Here is a 27,061-nt window from a genome sequence, read left to right as displayed (position 1 = left end):
GTGGAAGATCGAATTCGTCTTCGATTTTGACTTTTCTTGCGCTCCAGGTAAGAGTCTCGTTACGTTTAGTAACCAGGGACCGACCACTCGGGAAGCGTGATTGAGGGAGAACGACTAATCAAATGGACGAAAGAAAGAACGGAGATTGATATAATCTCCGACAATCGAGGACACCTTGCACTCGGTTAACGTTCCGAATAACCAAAACGCCGTGTGTCAACGCGCAAAAAAAAAAAAAAAAAAAAAAAAAAAAAAACAATTTCTCGTCTATTGTGCCAACCCGTAACCCGTGCCACTTCGGACTTAGACCGTGTCCCCGACGCCAACAGACGAAGTCTCTCCGTGCCCTACAGACTTGTCAACGCCACTGTCCCGGGGCCACCTTCGATCGACCATTAAAGAACCACATTGACGCCCAGGATGTCCGAACGGCCGATTGTTCTAAAGCAAACTATTTTGTACATAGTATATGTTTGTTTTATGTTTCTTTTTGTCGGTTTTTGTCAGATACGTCTCTTCCGCCACCACGCACGTACGAATGGACCCTAACCTCATAAAGCAAACTCTTGCCCTGCCCCGCCTATTGGCACCACAGGGTTAGAAGAGACTATGCCTTAATCATAGGCTTTGGTCTCGTACCGTAAGGTAGTCTTGGACTCTTTTAGTTGGGCCACCGGGTACTTCTTTCGGGCTCCCATCTGTTCCCTTAGGCCCAACGCTTTAACTTTGGCATAACTTTTGTGTGTATATATGCAGTCTGTGCTGCAGTTTAGCTTTGCTCTGTCAAGTATTAGCTCACTTATAGAAAATATCATCGTTCAAACAGTATTGCATTCAGACATTCGAACATCGGACAGCGGGGTACCCTCCCTACAAGAAGGGGCACCCTGCCCAGTGGGGCACCCTGCTTAGTGCGTCCACTGAGCTCTAAAGGTCAAGTAGATCCATGACCTTTACCATCAATTCCTTTAGTTTCTTTAGGTTTCCTTTACTAGCTGCTAGCGTTCTAAGTACTCGTTCAGGGGGCATGCTCCAGTTGACCTGGTCGGCCCCTAGGCGAAAGTCCTCAGTAAAGGAGGATGCACACATGCGGCGCTTCAGCGAAAAGCGGTGTTGCGAATGCGTCTTCGCCGCGCGGCAGCACAACCACACAAGCGGCAATCCGCTTACATTTCGGCGCATGCGTTCAGTATTCAAGATGACGAACTAGAGAGCTCTATGACGAACGATACTGAACTGCCGCTATCCACATGTTTACAAATTTTGTTTTGTACCGCGCTTGCTTTATTTAGCTAGATTTTGTCTAAGATTCGAACGAAGATTTTGGATTAGAGATATTTTCTTGGATCGAGAAAGAACTTGTGTACAAAATAGGCTTATTCCTCGATTAAGATTTCTCGATAAATAACACTATTTCGAGTAAGATTCGGTTGTTTTGTTCTTTGAATTAAATTATATACGATTATTTGTGTAGAATTTGTGTTAAATTTATTATCCTTTCCCCTTTAAGCCGAATGCACACATGCGGCGCGGCAAGGAAAAGCGGCAGTTGTTAAGGCGAGTATGGGCCGCACTCAGAGGTATAGCCCCAGAGGAAAAGCGGCAGAATGACGTCACTTTTTCTCGCCGCAGAGGTCTATTTCGTGCCGCTTCTTTCATGCTGCGAAAGTTGGTCGAATTATATCTTTCGCGGCGACGGCCGCCGCCAAGACGCGTTTCTATCAGCCAATAACATTTCGTCTGGCAGTCACGTGAGAAAATACAATCACGTGGTGTTTTAATGGTGGAAAGTTCGACGTGGTTAACCGAGATAACAAATATCAGGAATAATAAATTTAACACAAATTCTACACAAATAATCATATATAATTTAATTCAAAGAACAAAACAACTGAATCTTACTCAAAATAGTATTCTTTATCGAGAGATCTTAATCGAAGAATAAGCCTATTTTGTACATCAGTTCTTTATCGATCCAACAAAATATCTCGGCAAGATTCTTGCCAATACGATATCTCTAATCCAAAATATTCATTCGAATCTTCGACGAAATCTTCTAGCTAAACAAAAGCAAAATCGGTACAAAACAAAATTTGTAAACATGTGGATAGCGGAGTGTCGATATCGTTCGCCATCTTGAATACTGAATGCATGCGCCGAAATGTAAACGGATTGCCGCTTGTGTGGTCGTGCTGCCGTGCGGCAAAGACGCGTTTGCGTCACCGCTTTTCCTTGCTGCGTTGCATGTGTGCATCCTCCTTTCTTCTGATATTTGTTATCTCGGTTAATTGCGTCGAACTTTCTGCCATTAAAACACCACGTGGTTGTATTTTCTCACGTGATTACCAGACGAACTGTTATTGGCTGATAGAAATGTGTCTTGGCGGCGACCGCCGCCAAAGATAGAATTCAACCAACTTTTGCGGCACGAGAAAAGCGGCACAAAATTGACTTCTGCGGCGAGAAAAAATGACGTCATTCTGCCGCTTTTCCTTGCCGCGCCGCATGTGTGCATCCGGCTTTAGAGGACAGTCAAGCATATAGTGTCTCGCGTCTCCGCGAGGACACCCACAGGAGCAGCTACCATCTCCTTGTCCAAATTTGGACTTGAAGTGGGGAAAACCTCCCATGTCCGGTCAGTATTTGCGTTTTATACCAACACAAAACTCACTGGAGTAAGGCCAACATCAGGCACGAAGGCATAGGTTGACCTACCTACTGCACTCTGAGTCCAGCTCTCTTGCCAGCATGTCATCGATCGTCGCAACAAAGTACCTTTTATGTATGTTGTCGAGGTTCTACCGTCCTCGTGAATGGACCCTAGACCATCACTGACGCGCAATTAACGTGTTTGTTCTTGAAGAAAAAACTCAGTTCTTTTTAAAGAGAGGTCTAATAAATGTTTATGCTGTTTTTCACATAATTTAAAACATGCTTCTATAATTTGTTTATTTATTTTTAACAGCTAATAATTGAGGATAAATCAAATGCAAATATTAAAAATATGTGAAGTAAGCAGAAAATGAACTCTTGTCTTCTTCAACAAATACTTTGGGTTCTGCCAATTGAAAATTTATCAATGTAATCATCAATGGGTTTTTTACTTTGTGTGTCAATGGCAGCTACCTGGGCTGCATCCCATCCAGAACTACCTTGAGCTGGTGTGAACATGATAAGAACTTGTCTGGAATTCAGCAAGGCCTGTTGGATGCCAAATGATGGTCCAACTGACAAGATACACAAAATAAGCTGTTCAAACAAGACAAACCAGTGTCCAGCTTTCACAATTGAATCAGATTTTTGGTTAGGAAAGTCAAAAAATGGAGATACGAAAACACTTACATAAACTAGATTCCTCGAAATGTTAGAAGAAAACGTAACACCTGAACGGTTAAGGAGTTTATCTTTTTATTCAGATTTAAACATTTTTTGGGACCATAAATTCCATTATCAGAATCCATAAACAAAAAAAAATGGAACACAAATGTTGATAATGCATTTTAGTGTTTTTGAACATCTGAAAGTTTGAACATTCATTTAAGACTTGTAACATGTTACCTAAAATTTCAATAAGTAAGAAGTATGGGAATGAAACACAAACTAAACATAATAAATATTTCTGGCAAACAATTTATTGAGGAAAATGAATGTTTTTGGCAAATATTATTGTCCACTTCCCACCCAGTGCTGATTTTAACTTTCAAAACTCCAGGACCCTGAATTGGGATTAAAATACATTTATAAGGCTACTATGTGATATATGTCCATTCATATTAATTTATCCTATTTTATTTTGTTTTTTGTGTTATGTTCTATTTTTCATTAGAATTTTTGTTATTTTATATTATTTTTATTCTTTTACTTCTTTTTTTTGTTTCAATTCTGCAACAAAAATATCAGTCCTATTTTACAAAATTGATGACATCTACCTTTAAAAACTATGGTAACATTTTAAATCAAGTATGTTTTGTTTTAATCTTTAAAAAAACTACTAACACTTGTGAATTTCTCCGGGACACTCAATGGAAATGTAAGGATTTCTCATTCAAATTTATGATTTGAACTGTTCTGTTTTCTCTGACAATGGGACAGAGAAATACTAAAAAATGTTCAACCAAATAAAAAAATTTAACTCCTGTACTCTTCTTAGTGTTTGATTTATTTTGAATTCACACAGAGTTGACCAACTCTGAAACTAGCCTAAAAATAATTAAATATACAACAGTAAAAAGAGGGAAAAAACTGTATAAAATTATAGAAGTAAAGAATATACACAGTTATATTAATATTGAATAAGTGAATAATTGATTAAAATAATAATTTTGTTAAGAAAATAATTAGATTGCTATTAAAATGAATATAGTTTATTTTATTTTTTTTTATTAATTTTCAATGATGACAATTTTCTTGTTTATAGAGAAAAGTTACCCGTTAAAAAAAAACATCACAAGAAACTGCCTAACGAAAAAGAAAATCATAAGAAAAATGAAAAACATTTATCGTCAACCAGAGAATCGAGATCTTTAAGTTATTCACCAATTCCGTATAGTCGAAGCAAGCAGAATAATTCTATTAGAGAAGAAAAGTAAGCTGAAGTAATTTTATGCTAACTTTAATTTTTGATGATGCTATTAGATTTTCTTCAATATGAAAATTGTTATTAAAAATATCAAAATATGAATCTATATGAATCTTCTTATTTATTCTACACACTTTTATGTGAAACACAATCAATAATTGCTTATTGATTAAAAATTAGTTCTAATTTATTGGATTGGCTGTTGTCAAATTTAACATCATCAATTTAATAAAAATTGATAGATACAATTACCATTTCTGTAGACATTATTGTTTCCCAAAAGGAATTTTGTAACTCTTATGCGTATAAGAACAAAGTGTACTTAATAGATTCAATTATAAATGTTTTTTATTACTGCATTTAAAAATTACTGTTATAAAATTAACACTTAAATTTGTTAAGCATTATTTTTAACATTTTAAGTAAGAATTATTTGATTATTATAAATTACATAGTGCCATGACAAAAAGATCAAATCAAACTCATTTTAACCTATGCATTATTCTCCCATCTATCACTCATCCCTAATATTTTATGTATTGCTTAAAGTAGGTATAACCTAGTCGTAAACTATTGTTGAAGATACTCACGAACTGGCAGTTCACTAATAGTAATGGCTTTCACAACTATTCATTGAGGATTCAAGACCGTGTCAAGAGTCCAATCACTGTTGCAATATTATTCGTCAACAAACAAATTGACAGTATGACATTTAAAAATATTCAATAAACTTTAGATATCATGTACTAATAATTTAGAGTACCAAGGATGGTTATACCGTACTAATGTCAAGAGAGTCTGGAACAAATAGCATCAATATAATTAAGTATCTGCAAATTACTATAACAGGTGGAAAATAAAGACTGTTTTTTCTGATAAGCTTTCTTAACTTTTGCTGAACAAAGACATCAGTATAATATGTCCTGTTAAAAAATTAGTCTGAGTAGACATTTTAAATACTATACTATAAGATAAGAACACAGAGACATATGATTTAATTTTATCTGCAAATTACTTTAAATATGGCAGAAAAAGAGTATTGGAGGATCCTGATTAAAGAATTTGTGTTTTGTTAAGAAAAACTAACACAAATCCAATTATTAATTTGTGATATTATTCATCTACATGGAATACAATATTTTCATTAGGAAATAGTATCACTTCTTAACTTTCTATCAAAAGAAACTTTAATAGCAAATACAGTCGAGTCCGCATAAGTCGAAACCTGGATAACTCGACACCATCGGTTAAGTAGTCAGTTTTCTGTGGTCCCGGCCGACTTACATAGGCGTTAATGCTAAAAAACTCCAGTTTATTCGACACCGTTTAACTCATCACCATTGGATAAATTGACATACTTTTGTTGTCCCACACTCATTTAGACATCTGATAAGTCGACTCCCCTCCTGAAAAAAATGAGTTCACACCACGGTTTACTGTGTGGTGTGAACTCATTTTTTTCAGCAGGGAGTCAACTTATTTACTAATATACAGTATAAATATTAATAAAAATGCCTTAACATTTTATGTATTTTTATATATAAAATAAACAAAAAGAAAAGGTACAATCTATACCAACGTCACAGCAGAATCCGATTTTGCATTTTCTCACGTCAAGCGTTATTTGTAGCACGTGTTTCACATTTTTGTTAGAAATGGGTGTCCGAAAACTAACAATGCTTATGCTGAAGGAAAAATACAAACTTGTATCTGAATTTGAATGTAAGAAAATTCCGCAAGCCGAATTTGTAAAACAAAAAATTCTACCAAAAACAACATTGGTGGAAATCCTGAAGAAAAAAGAGGAAATTAATAAACTTTTTCTTGGATTTTCATCGCGGCTGTCTCGAAAATGCCAGAGAAAGTCGCTATACAAAGATGTCAAAGATGCTCTCGTACATTGGCTAAAGCAAATTCGTTCATCGAATCTTCCTGTTTTGGGACTGAAAACAGGAAGATTTGATGAACTGAAACAAAAGGCAATGGAAATTGCTAGGGTACTTGGAGTAGAAACCAACTTTAGTGCCAGTGATAGATGGTCAGAGAGGTACATTGCACTACCGTATTTTCCTAATTGTAGTACAGTAGACCCCCCTATAACACGGGTTCATATAACACAGTTTCCTATAACACGGTGAAAAAATTGCGATCAGGTTTGTATAACACGCTAAAAGAGACTCGTATAACATGGTAAAACATCATCGCCGACTCGTGTCGAGACAGGATTGGTCGATTCTGGACCAATGGTGGACGAGCAGCCGAACTACTTGCTGCCATCCAGCGCCAGGCATATATACAGAGAGTTTAGGCTGGAAAGTATTGATAAATTTTATACAGTTCTTGTGAAAAAAACATTTACAGTATTATTCAATGGCCATAAAAATTATATTTCTATTAATGATGTCTCCAAAGTTCAGCGAATTCTTCGCAAAAAGAATAACTTATCAGGAAACGCATTCGCCATTTGATGAGTTGCTCCGCGACGAAAACAAGCTTAGGCAATGGCGTCTTCGAACAGTGCACACTCAGTAAGTAATCCAGCAATTTTTTGTTTATAGCGTAATTTATACGGATTATTCCCAAAAAAATTATATGTGATTTGGAAATGTTGAGTCAAATTATTCTAGAATCAATTAATTTTATGGAAGAAAACCTTTCAAACAGCCGTAGCCCTTAAACTGCACACGTGCCGGGCTGCGATTGGCTCATATATTTAAGGGACTCGTACAACACGGAACGTATCTACCGTGTTATAGGGGGTTCTACTGTATTGCGGTTTTTTCAACTTCGCTTTAGTCGTCATATCGGATAACTCGACACACTTTCACTTCCCCATGGGGTGCGGACTCAACTGTATAACTATCTAGTTTTAGATGTTGCTGTGTGATTGTATCTTTTGAATAGTAAACCAGTTTGCTACTCAGTCATGGATTTTCAGCAGGATTTGTTGATTATTGGCATGTTCCTTCCAGTTTAAGCCACTCAGCTCATGCAAGTTGGAATGAAAATCTCTGCAGTTTGCAGTGAACACAAAGACTGTATTCTTGCTGACTGAGAAAGTGTCACTTAAGCCATCACTAAAGATTCTTCATATTTTGCTGCACTGGATGCCAATGTGTGCACAGAAAACACCCATGAAACACTGATCCAGCTTGTGTTCAACAGTTCAAGACTCTGCAGATTTGTAGTGGTCTGGGATATTTTGTTGGTGTGGTTTGGATCAACTATCATTGTCAAGCAGACCCTGAAGTCACACGACTATATTAAAATGATAATGACCCAAATACTTCCCATAATCTATCATTTTCACCCTGATGGTTCAGCGGTGTTTTAAGACAGTAATGCTTGTGTTCATATTGTAATGAACTGGTTTCTACAGAGCCCATCGTTAATCTAATTGATTATCTTTAGGATATACTGGAATGTCTAATTAGACATAATGATGTATCATTGAATTTGGCTGTTGTGAAACAAAAATTACATCAAAAGTGTTAGAAAGTAACGAAACAGTAGTTTAGAAACTTGTTGAGTCTATGCCTCAGTGGATAAGAGCAATGGTCAAACCAGAGGTGATGCAATCATTTAGTGTAAAGCCTGTTTATTTTTGTCATGGCACTGTATTTAAATTTTTGTAAATTAACTTGTGTAGATTATAAATAATATAAAATTTTATAATTAATAGAACATCAAGAAAGAAGCCATCGGAGCAAAGAAAACAAGAACATCAAAGTTTAAAAAATAAACATAAAGTAACATTAAAAGAAAGAATTCCAAAAAAGTCAGCTAAAAACTCTTCAGTGAAAGGAAAAAACATAGAAAATTCTCCAAATGACTCAGAATCACAAAATGTTAAATTAACTAAAATTTCTAAGAAAAAAGAGTATGGCAGTTCTTCAAAATATAATGGATATCGTTCATCCTCATCATCATCTACATTGTCCTCCGAAAGTAATCTTTCACAATCTTCAGCAGTTAGACATCATTCTTCCTCTTCAGAGTCAGATTCTTCCCATCAAAAGATAAAGTATTAAAATAATTTAAAATATTATGGTTAATGCTATTTATAATGAACCAGTATATTATCTTATTAACTTATGTATATAGATATATGTTACAGTCAAAACCCATTTTTAGTTAGAACGCGTTTCAACTAGTTGAAACTAGTTTATAGTGGATGTCTTTGTTAAAACTCGTTTTGTCTAGTTAAAACTAGTTTTAACTCAAATTCATTTTTGACTAGCAGTAAATTCTAGTTTTAACTAGACAAAACGAGTTTTAACAAAGACATCCAGTATAAACTAGTTAAAATGCATCCTAACTAAAAACTGGTTTTGACTGCAACATATATAGAGTGATTCGGGGTAAGATGGTAAGTGGGGGAAGATGCCTACTTTTTGATATTTTCAAACGGTGACATCTTCTTCACTGTCCTTCACGAAGTTCTTCACCGAGAAGGAAGAATAAAAGCAAGGTAAGAACGAAGTTTTTGTTGCGAAATGTTTCTAGAATCATTTTAAAACTAAAACTTAAAATAGAATTTATTAAAAATTGTGGAATTAATGTGTGATGTAGTTACGATTCTAAAGTTTCCATTCTGAGCTACCGCCGATCCCGATCAGACATGCTAGAACACGTACAACGTAGGCATCTTACCCTGACAAATGGAAAAGATGCCACATTTTTCATGGGGTAACATGCCTATTTTTTGTTAATTGAATTCCAATATGCCTATTTTAAATAAATTTTTGTTTTCTCGTTTTATTGCAGGATATGCATAGAAATTATACAAAAACTTCTCAAAAAGGTTTATGGACTAAAAAAGCTTTCAGCTAGCTATAGAGCGTGTTAGAACGGGCAGAAACTTAACAATACTTATACTGCGCTGTTATACTTACTATGAAGTACTTTGTACTACATATGCAATAAATTAAATTTGGTTTATTCGAAAATTAATTTTATGCAATTATATTTGTTATCTTACCCTAATGGCATTTGGCATCTTACCCAGATACTTAGGGTGAGATGCCTAAAATGCCAGACAGTAAAAAAGTCGTCATTGCAAACATAATATACAATTTTTTTCATATACTCCAAAGTTTTATTTGAAAAACGTGCTCAATTTTCGTTAGAGGCCTCCAAAACCCAAATTATCGCTATAATTTCCTTTATAAGCATAATGTTAGTCATCTTCCTCCGAATCACTATACATAACTTTATTTCCCCCAAACATATTTATGTAGCTAAAATTAGTTTTAACTAATGTTAGAAGTTAAAACTAGTTTTATCTAAAATCAAAACATGTACAGCAGTAAATTAACTAGACAAAACGGGTTTTGTCTAGTTAATTTACTGCTAAACCCGTTTTGTCTAGTTAAAACTAGAATTTACTGCTAGTCAAAAATGAATTTGAGTTAAAACTAGTTTTAACTAGACAAAACTGGTTTTAACAAAGACATGCAGTATAAACTAGTTTCAACTAGCTAAAATGCATTCTAACTAAAAACAGGTTTTGACTGTAATATATATATATATAGTTTAGCCTATTTCTTTTAAACATAATTATAATACTATGATTGTGCTACAATATATGTAATTAATGACTTTTTAAACATTATATCTACCATAATTTCGTGAGGATAATCTGCAAGACATATTCCTGCAGAAAATTGGGAGAATGAAAATAAAATTTTTGTATATTCTGCACCTTAGTGGCAGCCATTGAAATCAAAATAATTGAAGTTTGCTGGTTAAAAGTTGCCGTCTCAAGCATTAAAATATTGTTTTATCTGTTTTATTTGTTAATAAATCATTGTACATAAACAACCAAGCCCAAATATTCTATAATAATTATATTAATTTCTGGGTTATTTAGATTATAGTTTGACTATCTATTAATAATTACAATAATTTTATTTAATTTCAATTTGATAATTGTTAAATTTATTTCAAAATAATAATTAGTGAATTGAAACTAAACACAATGTTACTGTTTTGCTTTATTATTTAAACTTCGTAGTATAGAAATCTATTCACTCCTGTACTCAATGGCTACTCTTACTAATTTGATTGCAGACATCTACAAACTGTCCCAATTATGTAAATTAAGTGTAAAAATAAATAAATATGATTTTATCATTTTTATTTTATGACTAATTTCCTTTACCCAGTAGTAGTAATATATTAAACAGAAAATAATTTTAATATTGACGATAAAATTATTTTTTGTATAATGTTGTTCAAAATGTTGTAGCCTTTTAGACAGGATTTCATCATAAATTTCACTTGTTTCAACTGTTTCCCATCACTAAGATAATTGCATATTTTTAAACACAACTCACTATTTTGGTGACTTGTGTTTAAAAATTTTTTCATATTTTGTTAAAATATCCATATGAAAGTTCTATTAGTTGTTTGTAAACATATTTTCTTATATATTTTTTTGATATTTATATTTTTTAATTTTATATTAAATTTTAAAAAATTATAAAATTAAATTTTTCAAATTCATATTTATATAATTTTTTAACTCTTTGTAATATATAGTTGGTTATGTTGGCTAATTTCTAATTTGAATGTCTATTTTCACAATATATAAGTTAGTTTTTGATAAATAATTTGTACTTAATTTATAAATTATTTAATTTCTCCTTAATAATAATTTTGAGAATATAACTTAAGAAAAATATCCACAAAATAGAATGAAAAAATATGACGAAATAAAAATTATAAATGATGCTTCTAATTTAATAATAAACCTTAACTGTCACGTCATTTGTTTATTCTGGAAATCCTATCCTGCCCCCGTAATTAGTGTAGCGGTAATGATTCTCATTTAGTCACAACTTCACATTTCAAATTTATATTTGGATTTTTACTTATATTGACTCAAAAAGATCTAATTTACATTACTTACATTTAAAATGTTGTTTTCAAAGCAAAATTAATTGTCTGTAACATGAAATATTCAGATGTGCACAACACTGATACAACTCATTCATGTAAGTGGATTTTTAAAACTTGTCAATAGAAAATATAGTAAATATATCTCACTAACCTTATGAAGCTTTGCAAAATTTAAATTATCACAAACGTTTTCGGTCCCCTTAGGAACTTCTTTGGGTGGAATTCTAGTAGAGAAAATCTTTTTGTTCTAATTTCCATTTTGGATTCGAACACATCCAAAACAGAAATTAGAATGAAAAGATTTTCTCTACTAGAATTCCACCCAAAGAAGTTCCTAAGGGGACCGAAAACATTTGTGATAATTTAAATTTTGCAAAGCTTCATAAGGTTAGTGAGATATATTTGTTAATGCTTTGTTTTTCAGATGGATTTTATTAGAAAATATAGTAGCAAAAATTTTTATGGCAGCAACACAGAACATTTATAATTACTATTTATTTAAAAATTTTCATCCAAATAACAAATATGTTGGGAGAAAAAGCCTTTCTGTAATATAATCTGGTTTGTATATTAGCTCAATATTTTTATTTAGAGAAAAGTTTACAGCATTATTGTAAAACAAAATCCAAATGATAACATCCAAAGATTTATGTTGTAATAAAATAGAAAGAATGTAGTTTCAAATAAACCTGATTAGGTGACAAAAGGTTTTATTTAAAATAATAAAATCACTTAGAAAATGAAGCATACCAATTTTGTTCCAATTTGAATGATCTGGAAGAATTAAACAGGATTTTGTCAGGAGTTTTGCTTGTTTTAATAATTTAATTTTGAAGTACTTTAACTCTAGAACTTCTACATATTAATGTGAAATATTATTATACACTTTTCCAGCAATGTAATGTTTACTGGGATGATACAATGCTAAAAAAATCTTTGATGTACAAAAACTGAATGCTAGAGTTATGAAAAATTTTTAAATACAATAATCGAGCCATTTATTTTAATAGTGGCCTAAGTCCATTTTCCAAAAAAATTAAATTAGTTGTTTTATTATGTTTACAATTTTACGTTATTTTTCATTTTAAACAATCTGCAGCTTATTATATTCAAAATTCATTAAGATTTTGGAAACAGAAAATTAGCTGGTTAATAGAATAATAATAATTTTATTTTGAATGTGATATAAGTCCACTTTGACAAGTTTCAAAATAATATACCATATATTATGGAGTAAAATTTTATTAGTTAATAATTACAATAATAAATCTATTAAATATCTAAAAATGGTGCTGCTCCCTACCTCCGGTGATCCAGACAGAAAATTCTTAGATCCTAACCTGAATATAAAGGCAATGTTTAATTTTTACTTGCTTGAATGTAAAGAAAATAAAACAAGTGCTGTTAATGAGTAGTCTTATAGAAAAATTTTTAAAGGAGAATTTAATTTACATTTCCACCAGCTGTGGAAAGATACATGCCAAAAATGTGATCTAATAAACATTAAAATTAAGCCATCAAATAATGGCAAAGAAAAGAGGCAAATCTTATGGAAGAACACGATACTTAGTTTTGATGATCAGAAGTGGCTGGAAAATCATCAAACAAGACAAGATCTAGCATTATGTAATCCAGATCACTATTTTGCTTTTTGTTTTAATTTGCAAAAAGCACTGCCTTACCCAAAGTTGACTACTTCAGTTGCATATTACAAGCATAGTATGTACGTTTTAAATCCAGTTTTTCATCATTTCCACGATGATAATGTTTACAGGTATCTTTGGGATGAGACCGTTGCATCCAGAGGTGCACAGGAAGTAGCATCATGTATTCTGAACATCTAAAAAATTTTAGATATGAAAAACACGTTATAGCTTACAGCAATATGTATACAGGACAAATTAGGAATATAAAATTAGCTTTAACATGGTTAAAAGTTGTCCAATCTGCTTAATGTAAGGTAGATATCATTGATTGTAAGTTTCTCGTTATGAGGGCATTCATTTCTACTGAATGATAAGATTTCAGAGTTGTAGAAATGGCATTAAGAAAAAATAACTTGTTTGTTTGGCCCCAGGATTATTTGAAGTCATAAAAAAGTGCCGAATAAAGTAAAAACTTTATTCTGAATGAAGTGAAACAAGAGAATTTCATTTCAACTAAACCTCTAGAACATGCAGGTTTTAAAGGTTAAAGCCCAAAATGCATTTACATTAAGAGTGGTATTAAAATATATTGGATGATATACTCATCTTCTTAGTCCTTGTCAGTCAGAAGAATTGTGGCTGTTGACATCTGGATTCAAAAAATATGTTTTTTTAATTTTTGAAATTTACAATGTATTTCTGAATTAATTATAAATTAGTTTGAATCTATCAGTTAAATGAAGGTTATAAATCACTTTTATTCACAAGAACGATTTGTCACTATTGGGAAAAGGTGTAATATATTATGACAGAATTTGTGATGTAAACATCCAACTTTGCTCTTACAAGAACATTTTGCAATTCTACATCACATAAGTTGTTAGTAAAAAAGTGTTGTTACTATGAAAGAATAATGCTTGTTCTGAATAACTGAAAGTTTTCATATTACTCCACTAAGATTTAATTTTGTTTTGAATCAAAAATATAACACGAATATATGAAATTCATCCATCACACTCAGATAGAAGCAGGAAGTCACAGTGATGCCTGCCAGGATAAATTCTTTATGAACAAGACCATCAGCATCAAAAACTGTAATGAGCATCACCTTGTATCATCTTCAAGTGATTGCCTCCCTTCTTGAAATTGCTTGTACCACTGAAACATCTTTGAATACATTAAGTAATCCTCTCCATACATAATTTTAATGGCATTTTATGTTTCTATAACTGTTTTACCAAGTTTACAATTAAGTTTAATTACTACTGTTTGTTCATCACAAGTGCAGTATTTAAAAAAATCCAGCAATAAGTTATGTAAATTTCCTGACCAAACTTTAAAAATGTGTGGTGCCATCTGTTATGAGGTTTTATTAAAAGAACATTTTTATGTTATTAATTATTATAAAATGGCAAAAAGCTTAATTTTGAAGGTAGAGACAAGTTTTATAAAAAATTGAAAATGCTAATAACAAGTAAAATCTTCATTAAGTTCAACCCCACTCAAGATATCCCCCTCTATCTTCCCACTCCCTCTACCTTTAACTACCAAAATTTAATAATATCAATCATCTTAATACATAAACCATCCTGCAAAATTTAAATTTCCAACAAAAGGCACAGGAATTATTAAGCTTCAGATTAAGTGAACAAAATTGTGCCACACACACTAACATCCATACATACAGGAAATAAACCCTAAGTTTTTGCATTTCATGATATTTCAAGATACCAAGTCCAAATACGTAAAATTCTTGAAAGGGTCATTGATTGACCAATCACCATACTTTCCCAGCTATATATTAACAGTCAGAAAAATAAAAAGACTGACAGTAGCAGTCTGAAATAAATAATCTCTAAACATGAAAGTTTTAACTTAAAAAATTACACAATAAACAGATAGTAGATGGCATTACTCATCTCTTTGATAAAAAGTCAGTCCCAGAACTCTCCGACAGATGGTATATATACTGCATAATTCCAGTTTGTTTCTTTCTCCAGTACTCTTCTCCACAGGCTGACACTTCTAACATTGTTTTGGCAATAATAATACAGTAGAGTGTCGTTAATCAGAACCCCGGTAATCAGAATGATTTTCAGTCGGACTGTGTCGTGCTGAATCAAACGTTTTTGATACTAGATTTACTTCTAAAGTATAATTTTTATGTTTTTATATTCTTCAATATATTTATTTTGTTTGTACAAAATGAAGAAATAATTTTTAACGATACGATAGCCTCGATTATTATTATAAAAATTTTCGTTAGGCTTAAAAGAGACGAATATTCAACACGAAGCAACATGCAACGGAGAAAAATTTGAAAATCGGACAGGTTAATATATTTTTTCGTACATAATCGGTAATCAGAACAAATCACTAATCTGAACAACCCCAGTCCCCAATTGATTCCGATTTTTGACTCTCTACTGTATGTCTGCAGAATAGAAGTCTTTTGGTTGACGTCAGAGCCACTGATAAACTGTATGACAAACTCTCTGACTTCAGAAGATTCATGATGCCAAAGTCAGAGCGACTTCAGTGTTTGGCTGATTTTCCTGTCTTTGAAAGCTTTTTCAAAGGCCAAACAGATGATAATTGCATAGTCACAGATCCAGACAGTATGCCAGGTGATGCAGAATTTTTCAAATTCCTCAATCACTTCCACTGTTTGAAGAGTCATTCTCTGATCTGCCAAAACCCAAATCCAAAAGATTTATATTCTGTAGCAAAAATAACTGATGCCAAAATAATGAGTGAATGTAAATGTGTAGAGATGAAGTACCTAGAGAAAGAAACATAAATTAGTAGAGATGCAGATGTTGATCCATTGCTATTATTAAAACTTCAGACAAAAGTTGAACCACCTTTATAAAAATAGAGTTGCATTATCATTTTCTGCATAGCACACACACACACAAACATTTTAAAGTGCAATGATCATATCACAGCCAAACCAGCAAAATGTAGCCAAATTACCAGCTAAAATCTGGCTAAATTCTCAGTACTAATAATTATTAAATACCATACTGCATAATTATTAGAGTCAAAATGATCAGCAGTAGTCAATTTCAGTTTTGACTACCTCTAGTTTGTCTTGACTTATTCTATGGATGGTCCATGTTCTTATATGCAACATACTGTGACTGCAGGGTTGGCACCATGTCAAGATGCCTCGTCAGGACTGACACCACTGTTCTTTAAGGGACACAGAAATTACAATGGCCGTTAGAATCATGCGCGAGCAGTCTCATTTGTAGGCGGTGGGATTTGGGATGGAGAAGGTCCAAGAGACATCATACCCAAAGAAAGAAGTGCACTTGATGACAGAATCTCTAGACAAATACCCGTTTATTTATATAGACTTATTTACACATATGTACTGTACATACTAAAGTTAACAGTATAGAAATCAAATAGTATCTGTATCATTCTCAATTAAATTGTGTCAAATCCCTAACTGAGAGAGAGTTTACAATCGAACACAAGGTTGATAAATACCCTAGAATTCTAGAGAGATGAATCTTTCTTTGGGACATCAAGAATGTGGATGGATGATGGATGGCATTGGAGAAGTTCTGAAAATTTAGTAAAGATGCAGATGTTGATAAGATGTCCCTGGACAAGAGGTAGCTTTCCAGATACGTGTACGTCTTCAAGAGTAAATTGTCTGATATCCAAAATAGTGGAACAGCAGGAGAACTGTCAGATAAGGTCGAAGCTGGCAACCGACGTGATAGCGAACCTCGACTCCAACCAATACGAGATGATCGACAAACACCCTCCCCCTCACTGCTCTTGCTCTTTTTTGGTCGTAATACAGTTTATATCTAATGGATGAATTCTGGTCATTCGGTTCCTGGTGACACATTTGGAAGATGTGTCACCTTTAAAAGGAAGTGAATCCGGAGAAAGGTATAATCATATCTTTTAACATTTTTTTTCGTTGGGAAGAATTTTAACATTCTCCTTTTGTTTCCCCTTCTTCGAAAAATTTTATTCAAAAATTTTTTCGTAAAGGAATACTTTTCAGGTTTCTGACTCTGTTTTTCATGGCAGTATCAGCAACCACACTTTCATTAGGCTTTGATTCAACTACATCAATGATCCAAGTTTTCACTTTTCATTTATTAAAATTTGTTATTACTTTTTTTGCTTCTTGTCATGGAGACAAGTATTTATCATTCAGATGTTTACATAATTATTCTTTATGCCACATTATACAAATTAATAATTAATATTAACAATAATTAACAAATATGCAAATTATTATAATTAAAAATCATTTAATAAAAGTATAGGTTTTATTTATTATTAAACAGGTTAGAAATCTTTAAATAAAAAAGTAAGGAAATTTTAACATTTTTACAAGTTTTTGGAATATTTATTGTTTCATTTTTGAGACCACTTCTACACTAGATGATTATGTAGAATTGAACTAGTATTAATATGAGTTGAAACTGGTCTACAAATTTAATAGTTCAGAATTTGAAAAATTGCATTAAGTGACTGTTTTCATAAATTGAAACATTAATAATGCAAAATTAAAAGTTTTGGAATAAAAACTATTACTTTATATTTGTATGTGTAAAACCTGCTGTCCTGCAGAAAATTGCTAGAACAGAAATAAAACTTTTCCACAATCCACTTCACTTTATGCTTCGTGTGCCATTGCTCCATAGGCATGAGTTTGTGACTGCAATTTAAAATCAGCATATAACCAACCCATTATATAACCTGCATGTGTTTGAAATTGTTTGTTTGTTAAACACAGATAATCAACAGGTTATGTGCATGAAATACATTTATTCAAGTATCTTGAAGACAAATTTCAAGGAAATTAAAAATGTGTGTATGAATATATAAATATGTATTTATTATGCCTGCCAATTTTATTTGTATGTGGATCATTATAACCAGCTTCTATCATATATTTGAATTAAGAATTAAATTAAAATTAAAATGAGAAAATTTATATTTTTCTTTTTTTTTCTTTAAGAAAATCAAGAACAGAAACAGTGGAAGAGGTAAACCAATCTGACATAGATACTCATAATAAACATGCTTTGGAATCAAAAATAGCAAATGACTCTAATCCTGATTTGCAGAATAGTCAAGATTTGATAACGTTACGTAGTAACAATGATGATAATTTGAACCAGTCTAAGACATCAAAGACTGACATTGATAAGAAAAGAGGCCAGATTTCAATAAGAATTAATCAATTATTAAAATCTGGCAAAAGAAGCAGTCCTTTGATCCAAAGTGACATTCCATTGTCCACAAATTTGAACAAAAATGATGTGTTAGAAACAGAAGCCATCAGTTGTTCTCCTTCATCTAAAACTAATTCTCCAAATACTGGTCAAAGACAAATTTTGAGTAGATTGAGTAAATCGGCTTCTCCGGTTAAACGGAAGAGCCGAAGCAGATCTCGTAGTTCGTCGTCCAGAAGTTACTATCGTCGAAGTAATAGTAGAAGTCATAGCAGAACCAAAAGCAGAAGTTGTTCCAGACATAGTTCCAGGTAAATTTTTATAATTATGAAATTCATTGTTAGTTAATAAGCTTTAGTCTTATGTTACTCTTCAGAAGAATTGAAAGATGACTAGAAATAGAATGTTGTTTCTGCTTTTGGTATTTTCACAGATTGTTTGGCATATTGGTCTATCTGGGGAGACTAATCATTAAATTATATATTTCCATATGGTAAAAACTGGCATGCCAGTTTACGTGAGGTTATACATTCCTCTCTAGAGGGTGCATTAAAAAAATATATATAAGTTAAGTCACATAAAAAGAAATTGAGTTTTTATTTTAAAACTGTGAAACTGTCAGCATTACATCAAAACCTATGATTGTGTGTTTAATTTCTTCATTTTATCTTCTTTCTAACAATGTAAAATAATCATGGAATGCCAAAAGTGTTTTTTTTAATATTTATTTTATTGTAATTTAATTCAAAAATGCAAAAATAAACACATTAAATTTAAGAAACTTGCTGTAAATTATCTCAACTTACACCAATAAACATGGCTTTGTGTGAGAGGAGGATGTTATTTTTAAGGTCAGTAGATTGTCAATGTAGCGCACACTTGACTGACTTGCTGCTGCTGCTGTCAATAAGTCATTAATTGTTTTATTGTCTTAAAATCAGGAAGCGTTTATAATTCGAGTGACTGGTAAATGTAAAGTTGTTATTTTCTTGTACTCTGAAGAATATTTTCTTTAACAGTTAGTTTTGTTAGATCTGATTGATTTTATTTTTTAGTCACGGTTTAACTGGCATGCTGGCAACCCAGGGCATGCTGGTAACCCAGTATAATGATAGAATTTTGATTTTTCTGTTGAGTTGAAGATGAGCAAAGCAAGTAGGGGGATGGGGATTAGGTTGCCCACCTCATGCAAGGTCAAGTGAGGTAAGGATTGGGCTGAGAGAGCAGTCTCTTGCAGAGGGTTAAATAGTCTAGGAACAAGAAGATGAACCACATAACCTGGAATTAGAACATTTTCTGAGGGACATTCAAAAAAAAATTGTAATGTTCCATCAATTTGAAAAAGGAATTGTTTTGTTATGGAATCTGAATGTTGTTCTGTGTTCAATTTTCATGGAGAAAATCTGAAAGTTTGTTTATGTAGTTTGATTAGAAATAGTTACTTTGAGTGTAGAAATGCATTTCAAAGGAATCTGAACTTAATTTACATTGCAGAATACTCACTCAGAATTGTACAATTCTTTTCATCTATATATGTGTATATTGTGAGAAGCCGTGGGAATTGAAATAAGTTACTCGGGCCTTTTTGTGGCGTCGGACTTGTGAAGTCTGCTCAACTGTCACTGGATGGCTGTAAAGGACTAAAGTCAAATAGGAAGGCTGTATGTATCATTGAGTGAGGAGATTATTTTTATTTTTCAGTGTGCAAATACAGTCGATCAGAGTCCGTGTCCGTATTTAAAGTAATATCACTCAACCTTAATTTAACAAATAACAAGCATTTAATAACTAAGCAAACAATGGATAAATACAATTGGCATAAACAGTATATGCAGTTATAAACATTATATCTAGGTCAATGGCCTGAGAGATTTTACAATTGATTAGATAATACCTCTGGCGACTTGACAGATGTCTTCCTTAGTATACAAGGCGTTGCTTTCGGCGTGAGTTAGGAGACGGATGAAGCTGGGATTTGCACTCCTTGTGGCAGAGTCTGCGCTGGCTTCTATGGGTGTTTTCTATGGCAGTTCGCCATTTTATCATGGTTCCTTGATCTCTGGCCATCTGCGCCAAGACAGCAATCTCTGTCCTTTTTATTCTGGGTTTTCTCCAATTAGCCATTCGAATTATCATCATACGATGGGGGATGCACTGATGAGTTGACCACCAGATGTTCATCAAAACTTTGTGATGCATCTCATCATGGAAATCATCAGTCAAGAAAGGAAGTTTTATTTCTCCTTTCACAAGCTTTTTCCTTTGAAAGCATAAAAATTTGTTGTTTTTAATGACTAATTTATGTCGAAATTTAAAATATTATTTAAATAAATTCAGTCCTTGTCCCCAGGATCTCAGATGGATGAAGGTATACAATCAATCACTCCATAAAAGGGGGTATTCCATAAAAGGGGGTACTTAAGAAAAAAGTGAATTTCTTATTCACAATGCTCTTTAACCTTCAGTTTTCTGAAGAATGTCATATATGCAGGGCATAGCACCAGGAATACTCACCCACTCTTTCACTCTAGGAACTGCTGAAATCAGAAAATCCTGAACTACATTCATACATGACAGTTTTATTTTATTTCCATCTGTCCATACATACCTCTTTCACTTCATCTACATTTATGATTTTCTTTCCACACTCTCTTGGTGTCTTCTTTCACTCTAAATCAGAATTTCGACATGGCCGTTATGAATTTTGATGTTCTATTTGTATGCCACAAAGGCACTCCTCATATTTCGAGCTGTTTTGAGAAAACAAAGGTAAAAATATTCACAAAGGATTGAACTTGGTGTGTGACCTTTTACTTAGATTAATGGAATGATGAAAGTTCTATTAGCCAGGGACTCTCAATGTCCCTGGCCAATAGAAGGCCATGCCTGTTGGGAACATTGTATTCCTTCAGTATGTGGCAATATTCTGAAAGGATACAATTATGGCCATTATACTCCAGATGATGTTTATGAGTGTACGGTTTGACATACGAGCATAGGGTGATGTGAATAATTAAAACCAGGAGTGCACTTCCTGATTTTATTCACTTCACCATATGCTCAGTTGATGAATAGTGAAGTTTTTATACCTTTTTATATTTTGGTGTTTTTTTAAAATGCTTTTTAATATTTCAGCTTGTTTTACAAGTATACCCTTTTATCACATTTTATTAGGGTTTTAAGGTCAATTTGTATATTTTTTAATTTTACTATTTATCTCTTAATAGTCCAGTTGTCACCAATATACCATTGAAGGTAATTTATTGTTTCAGTTTACCAAATATGTATAGGACTGATAGGAAATGTATTTTGTGCTATTTACTCCTTGATTATACAGACTATGATTTAAAAATCTCATGATGTTCCTGTATGATAAGTCCTCTACAAAAATTGTGCTTACTACCATCCAGAATAAATATATTATATAAAAACTTTTTTTTAATATCAGTTCATGTTATACAAATTGTATGGTATTAATCAATTAGTACAATCAATGAATCTAGTGATTAGCTTAGGTTGATCTATATTTGGTCAAGCAATTTATTAAAAATTAGAATGTTACTTGAATGTTTAAGTTACTTCAAATATAAATCTAGAAATATACTTTATTTAATCTAGTCTGGTTTGTGCATTGCATCAAATTTGATTCTGTGATGTCATCTTCATGTCGATTGGCATGCAATGGCAGTTTACTTTTGTTGTTGACTGTACATTTCATCTAATCCCATCACCAGACGAGCATCTGGAGATGGCACTAGTTCTACCCAATCTAGATATTCCTTGTGCATGTAAATTTTAATGACAACTTTTTTGTTTTGAGACATTTTTGTTAAACTTTATTCAAACATTACAACATCAAAAGTAAGGAAAGTGAAGACTAGGTTGTGTAATTTGACACGGCTATATACGTAGTGTTAATAAACTAAAACTTTATACTGTGCTTTTAATATTCTAGATCTCGCAGTCGATCGTACTCTTCACGTTCGAGGTCCCATTCTAGATCCCATTCTAGGAGTCCATCCATTCCCAGGCGTAGAGGATCGCCCAGTTTCCTAGATAAACGACGCATCACCAGGTATAATTTATGGCAAATGTGCAAGTTTGTTATATTTATTTTGCTATTATAAAATTGTATTTATTAATATTTTCTCTGTTAACGAAAACCTCCAACAGGTCACATAGCAGAGGCAGATATAGGCATCATTCCCGTTCATATTCCAGATCACCATATAGATCTCACAGGAAAAGATACAGTAGTAGTCGCAGTTACAGTAGTAGTTACTCACACGATTATAACAAGCCACGATATCGCCGATATTGAATTATAAAAAAAAAGTATCATTCTTCCCATTACATTAGTTTTTATCATTCTGAATTGGAACAGGCTGAATGACAATGGAATTTTTTGTTTCGTAAAATTTACGATCGAAAAAACTTTAATTTTTGTTTATTTATTTTTGATATTTTATGCAATTTTTATTCCTAATTCATTGACATTCAGCACACAATCATTAAATACCCTTAATGAAAAAATTCTTTGACAGACAGTGAAAATTAAACATTTTACGTAATAAGTCAATTTTTTTTATATATTCTTTCTGTGTATTTAATTTTTTTGTAAAAATTCATTAAAAGAAATGAATTTTTCTTTTTATTTTAAGTATTTTCTTTTCAGTTTCTTCTTCTTGAGTTGATCATCTTCCTGTATCACCGACAAACCAGGTAGAGTTTATGTTTGTTTATTTGCCAGTTTGAATATATTTTTGTTTTGTTACTTATTTTAATTTCTTAGCAAATTAAAAATATTTAATTTTCGTCACATACTCTTCATTAACTACTAACATCCATTAGAATAATGAGCATAATTACATTACTAACCATTGTATTTGTATCTCAAATAACACAAATATTAATCCTTACCATTGGTAATGAAAGTTTTGGTGTATTAATCATACTAATAAATCAAACTTGATCAAACTAAACCTAGTTTCTTTTTTTCATCAAAAATTCACATTACTCTTTTACAACATTTAGAAAAGACTATTGAAAACAATACTTACCAAAGACAGTTGGATTATTTGTAAACTGCTTTTAAGACTTGAGAATGTGTAATGTGAATTTTTGGAAATAACATTTAGAGTAAAATAGATACATTGCAATTGAACGTACAGGTGAAGGTTGTTATATTATATTAAAGGTAATTTAGAATCAGAAAATAATTTTTGAATGTACATAATTTTTTTCTTCTGTAACCACTTAAATATCTTTGTTTTAAGCATAAAAAGAGTTTGTTGATGCTGCCAAATATTAATTAATAAATATTCCTTTATCTTTGATAATTACAACACATTTTTCAAATATCATTTTAGTTTTTGATTAGAGCATTTTCCAGGTAAAAAATCTTGGTTACTTCTTTTGCCACATTTTGAGGGGGGGAAATATATTAGATACACTATTTTAAAAATGGCAAATAATGAAAATTTCAAAACATTTTGTATTCTGACCATAGAATTCTTGGTGCAGTGGATGTAAAAAAGCATCCTCTACTCACATTGGGTAAAGAAACATCCCCAATTTTGTTAACCATTTTCATTAAGCATCTTACCAGTTTATGTCAATTTGTAAAGTTATCCAACTATTTTATCATATTAATTGTACTGTAAAACTAGCACAAAATTCTCTTACTTTGTTTTATTATAAACTGGACTGCACCAGTGTGCATACCAAAATAACACAAGCATCTACTATGTAGTGTAGACTAGCCCAGCATAGTGGCAGACTAATTTAATTAAGATTAAAAATTATATTAACAGTAAAACAGAGCTAAACATGTTCAGATCTGTTATATATAACAGTCAGGAAATTATGGCGATTGGTCAAAAAATGACCCTTGTAGAAATTACCCCAAGTTTTCTTGCTTTTCTCGACGTATGAATGTTAGTGTGTGCATGGTGGGGGCATGAATTTGTTCACCCTCTTTGAAGCTGTTATTAAGCTTCAGAGGGGCTCTTCAAAATAACTCCTGTGCTTGTTATTGAAAATTAGGGGAGTTGTTGGTTAAAGGTGAGGGGGGTGGTATACGTAACTCCATAACGATTTTGCTTGTTGTTATTAGCATTTACAATTTTTTATAAAAGCCATCACTATCCTCAAAATTAAACTTTTAATATTTTTAACTATTATAAAATGGCAAAAAGTTTTTCTAATAAAATATGACAACTGATGGCACCACCAAAATTTTAAATGTAGCCAGGAAATTGGAGCAATTCATTGCTGGTTTATTCTTGTTAATTGTTTCACAAATAAGCAGATATAGAGTTTCTGTTATACTTTTCCCAAAATTAATTTCTCAATTGAAGATCTGTGTTCGTGTTGAAAAAGTAAGATATTTTAGTGGTTATTATTTAAATTTCTACCATGCCACTTAAATTGTATTTAAATGCAGGTCAAATTTTTATTATGTGAATATAAGAATTATAATGTTTTCAAATAGCAGTCTGGAAAGATTCTAAACTACCTTAATATAATTGTTGGTCACCTAAGCTTTTGGAAAGATTGCTGTGTTTACTTTGACTATGATTCTTAATTTTACATTTTGATGATATCATTTGAAGGACAAGTTCCTTTCTGGCTGAGAATATTAAATGTACTTATGAGCCAAAAAATTAAAAGAACTTTTTTTATTTTGGTTGTGGCTCATAACTACATCTAAAAAATAACATTAACTACAAGGTGAGTGTTTTACAAATTTTAAAATATTTTGATATAGGGGATATATCTAAGAATTGACAAGAATAAATCAAAGAGGATTTATTTGATAACTATGGCATTTCTCAGTCTAAAAGCTAGTATTCTGTATAGAGAAAAATTATTATTATTACAAATTTTGTGTTTACTTCTAACGAATAAAAGAAAGAACCAAATCAAGATGTAAATTTGAATTGATATAATAAGTGGTGAGGCAATGGAGAGGAACTTTTTGTCCTTGGCCTATTTACGATAATTTACCATTCTTAAGTAATGACCTTTGTTTCTTTTGTATGTCGGCAGTGCACGCAAACGACCCGTTCCGTACAGACGACCTTCGCCGGTAACGCCGAGCAGTCTGAGTTCTTGGTCCTACCGTTCTTGGTCGACTTCGAGATCGCCGTCGTCCAGTCGATCACACTCGTTACGTCGCAGTTACACTCGTTCGCAGTCGTGGAGCTCTCCCGAGAGGGACTGAAAACACAAGAATCCTTCTGATCATAAATAGTCACATGTTGTTTTTAAAAAGTGAGTGTTTACTACGGTCGTTAATTACGATTTCCTCCTTTCCGAAAGTCATTATTTTTGGAATCGTAAAATAAAGTTGTTATTGAGAAATTCTAAATGCTAATAATCTAATGTATTGTAATTATCGTACGGTCGTTTTCACACTCGGCAAGATTTTTTTTTTAATTCCTTACTTCTATTTAAAAGGATGGACGAACTTCCGGCACTTTTAAATTATTACTTGTGTAGACACGAAGTAGAGAAGTGAACGGATATTTCCAAAAATTATAGTTTTTATTAAAAATTCTGTAATTCACCTACAAAAGAGCTCAAGAGCATGTAAAGCAATAACCATTTTTTTATTTAGTTTAACTTAAATCGTTATTCGCGTATAGTTTATCCGACTTCTATCGTAATAGAAAAATGTAGGAATTTGCCCAACCAGGAAATTTCAAAATTACAAAAAATATAAACCTTTATAAAATTTGACTGCATCACCATAGCTGATTTAAATTATCACTTTCGGTTGGTACAGAATTTTAAAATACCATGACATTCTTTTAGATTCGTGGATAAAACTGTAATGGTAAACAGTCTGTAAGTGTTTTATTTTAAAAGCGGTATTTGAAAACGGTTAAAAAAAACCTTTTGTTTTATTTAACAAATTATTTAATTGTAGTTAACACTGGCTTTATCTGAGAAAATTGCTGTTGTCTGTACCATTTATTATCAATATTAAAAGAACGAATGTATCTACCTCGTAGTTGTTTCTTTCTTATCTACTTGCTGACATTTGGTAAAAAAAGAGTGTTATCAAGAATGTAAGTTTTCAGTTTTCTCCTACAAGTTTGGTGTTTCCAGCTAAGGAAGCAATAGTTAAGGTGACACTCAAATTTTTAATTTGAAATGAAAGACAAACTGATCTGTTTTGTGATTATTGCAACTCATTAAAATTGCAATAGGTATATTTATACTTGCTGTTTAACTTAACTTTCATTGCAACTATATCTTTTCTTTGTAAAGAACTATACTTGTTCTCATAATTTAAGATAAAACCCTGTTAAATTGTTAAAAGGATAAATATTTATAGACTATTTGTAATTAAAAGAGTCATATTCACTTCTTTGTAGAATAGGATTCCCAACTTGTGTTCTGCAGAAACCTAGCGTGCCGCCAATAAAAATTTGGGTTCCACAATAAAATCCGTCGAGTCTAGTGACGTATGAATGTGCCAATGCAGATTTGGGATGTGAGGTGCAATTGTTCAAGTCTTGGATTGAGTCCTCATATTGTCATGCGAGGACTCTATCCAAAACTATACATGTACTAAAGTTATGTTAGAACATATTTAATCATATCACAAGAACACATGTGCAGAGGAGTTTGTCATATGAAATTTCCATCATTCAAATATGTTCGAATTTCATATTTGTATTCATTTTAGAGGATCCAGCTGGTTTACAGTT

The 27,061-nt window shown here is 32.2% G+C and overlaps 1 protein-coding gene across 3 annotated transcripts in view; it reads left to right on the top strand.

The window, feature by feature from the left end:
* LOC136982588 (serine/arginine repetitive matrix protein 2-like) overlaps positions 1-26,351 on the top strand; it is a 145,680-nt gene extending 119,329 nt beyond the window's left edge. For 2 of the 3 annotated variants that reach the window (XM_067279121.1, XM_067279120.1), the window contains 5 exons: positions 4,418-4,585; positions 8,262-8,603; positions 18,125-18,652; positions 22,297-22,416; positions 25,392-26,351. In XM_067279121.1, the coding sequence (XP_067135222.1) occupies positions 4,418-4,585; positions 8,262-8,603; positions 18,125-18,652; positions 22,297-22,416; positions 25,392-25,566 (1,333 nt within the window). In that variant the 3' untranslated portion in view covers positions 25,567-26,351. Of the gene's footprint in view, positions 1-4,417; positions 4,586-8,261; positions 8,604-18,124; positions 18,653-22,296; positions 22,417-22,514; positions 22,675-23,016; positions 23,064-25,391 lie in introns of all 3 variants that reach the window. The other variant, XR_010881902.1, reaches the window with a different exon arrangement.
* Positions 26,352-27,061: the final 710 nt, after the last annotated feature.

This window comes from Centruroides vittatus, unplaced genomic scaffold (assembly GCF_030686945.1).
Source record: "Centruroides vittatus isolate TY-2023 unplaced genomic scaffold, ASM3068694v2 contig_854, whole genome shotgun sequence".
In the NCBI taxonomy this organism is placed as follows: domain Eukaryota; kingdom Metazoa; phylum Arthropoda; class Arachnida; order Scorpiones; family Buthidae; genus Centruroides; species Centruroides vittatus.
This window is presented reverse-complemented; position numbering and strand designations above follow the sequence as displayed.